Raw genomic sequence first — 1,264 nt, 5'->3', positions numbered from 1 at the left:
TGAAACACTGTGGTCAAGAAAGCCTGACAAAGACTCTACTTCCTAAGAAGATTAAAGAAGTTTGGTACCAACACCAGCATCATCATGGAGAGCCTGCATCACAGGGTGGTATGTTCATTCAATCTGTATTTATACAGGTTAGTCTCATTGAGTCACGAGGACTCAGTTACAAGAGTACGGTGGCCCTGAAGTTTAAACCACAACTACAAATTAAAAAAGGCAACTATAAAAAAAAATTACATTAAAAAAAATTAAAATAACATTAAGCGAAATCAGAAGAGGTGGGAGGTTCCAACACCTTGTCATCCAATCAGCAATGGCTCATGTTTCCCACTCTGGTCCCACCTCTTCTGGTTTCGCTTAATGTAATTGTGTTTCTTCAAATGTAACTGGTTTTTTTTTTTTTTTTTCAAATATTGTATTTTTCCAAATTTAAGTGAATTTTTTTCAAATGTGTTTTTTAATGTGTAGTTGTGGTTTAAACTTCAGGGCCACCATACAGGAAGCATGGGACCTTCTTTCATTGCTATGCTGTCAGATCCATCCACCCATCCATCAGTCATCTTTACCTGCTTCTTCCTTTCCGTGCCACAGAGGTCACTGATGCCCATACCCAGCAGTTCCTGTGTGAGAGAAGGGGGACACCCTGGAGAGCTCTCAAGTCCATCAAAAGGACACAAAGACAAACAACCATTTACACTCTCATTCATACCTAGGGACAATTTACAAGTTACCAATAAGCCTAAAATGCATGTTTTTGGTCTGTGGGAGGAAACGGGAGAAAACCAACATATGCATAGAGCGTACATGCAAACTCCACACAGAAAGGTCCCTGGAAGGAATTTGATCTGGCAATCTTCTCGTTGAGAGGCGTCATCTCTACCAACAAAGTCACCGTGCTGCTATTTCTGTTGTGTCTTGAATTCATCAAAGCCTGGATGTTCCTAATTTTGATTTATTTATTTTAACAGCAGGAAAACAGAAGTGATGATGTTTGGTCCCTGTGGCTCCTGTGAATATTTCATCTGGATCCCCTGGCGCCGCATGTAAAACAATTATTTTCTAATTTGGGTTTTAAAATGGACAGTAACTTTAGATTACAAACCAGATTCCAAAAAAGTTGGGACACTAAACAAAATGTGAATAAAAACCGAATGCAATGATGTGGAGATGGCAAATGTCAATATTTTATTCGTAATATAACATAGATGACAGATCAAAAGTTTAATCTGAGTAAATGTAACATTTTAAAGGAAAAATATGT

General features: G+C 38.1%; 1 protein-coding gene across 1 annotated transcript in view; it reads right to left on the bottom strand.

Moving 5' to 3' along the window:
- LOC119417849 (GDNF-inducible zinc finger protein 1-like) overlaps window positions 1-877 on the bottom strand; it is a 15,569-nt gene extending 14,692 nt beyond the window's left edge. Inside the window, exons 1-3 of the mRNA XM_037685103.1 lie at window positions 808-877; window positions 699-712; window positions 570-623 (exon numbers count right to left, since the gene is read on the bottom strand). Of these exons, the coding sequence (XP_037541031.1) occupies window positions 570-623; window positions 699-712; window positions 808-877 (138 nt within the window). The remainder of the gene's footprint in view (window positions 1-569; window positions 624-698; window positions 713-807) is intronic.
- Between the last annotated feature and the right edge of the window lie 387 nt (window positions 878-1,264).

The sequence above is a fragment of the Nematolebias whitei genome, chromosome 12 (assembly GCF_014905685.2).
Source record: "Nematolebias whitei isolate Nwh7 chromosome 12, NemWhi1, whole genome shotgun sequence".
In the NCBI taxonomy this organism is placed as follows: Eukaryota; Metazoa; Chordata; class Actinopteri; order Cyprinodontiformes; family Rivulidae; genus Nematolebias; species Nematolebias whitei.
This window is presented reverse-complemented; position numbering and strand designations above follow the sequence as displayed.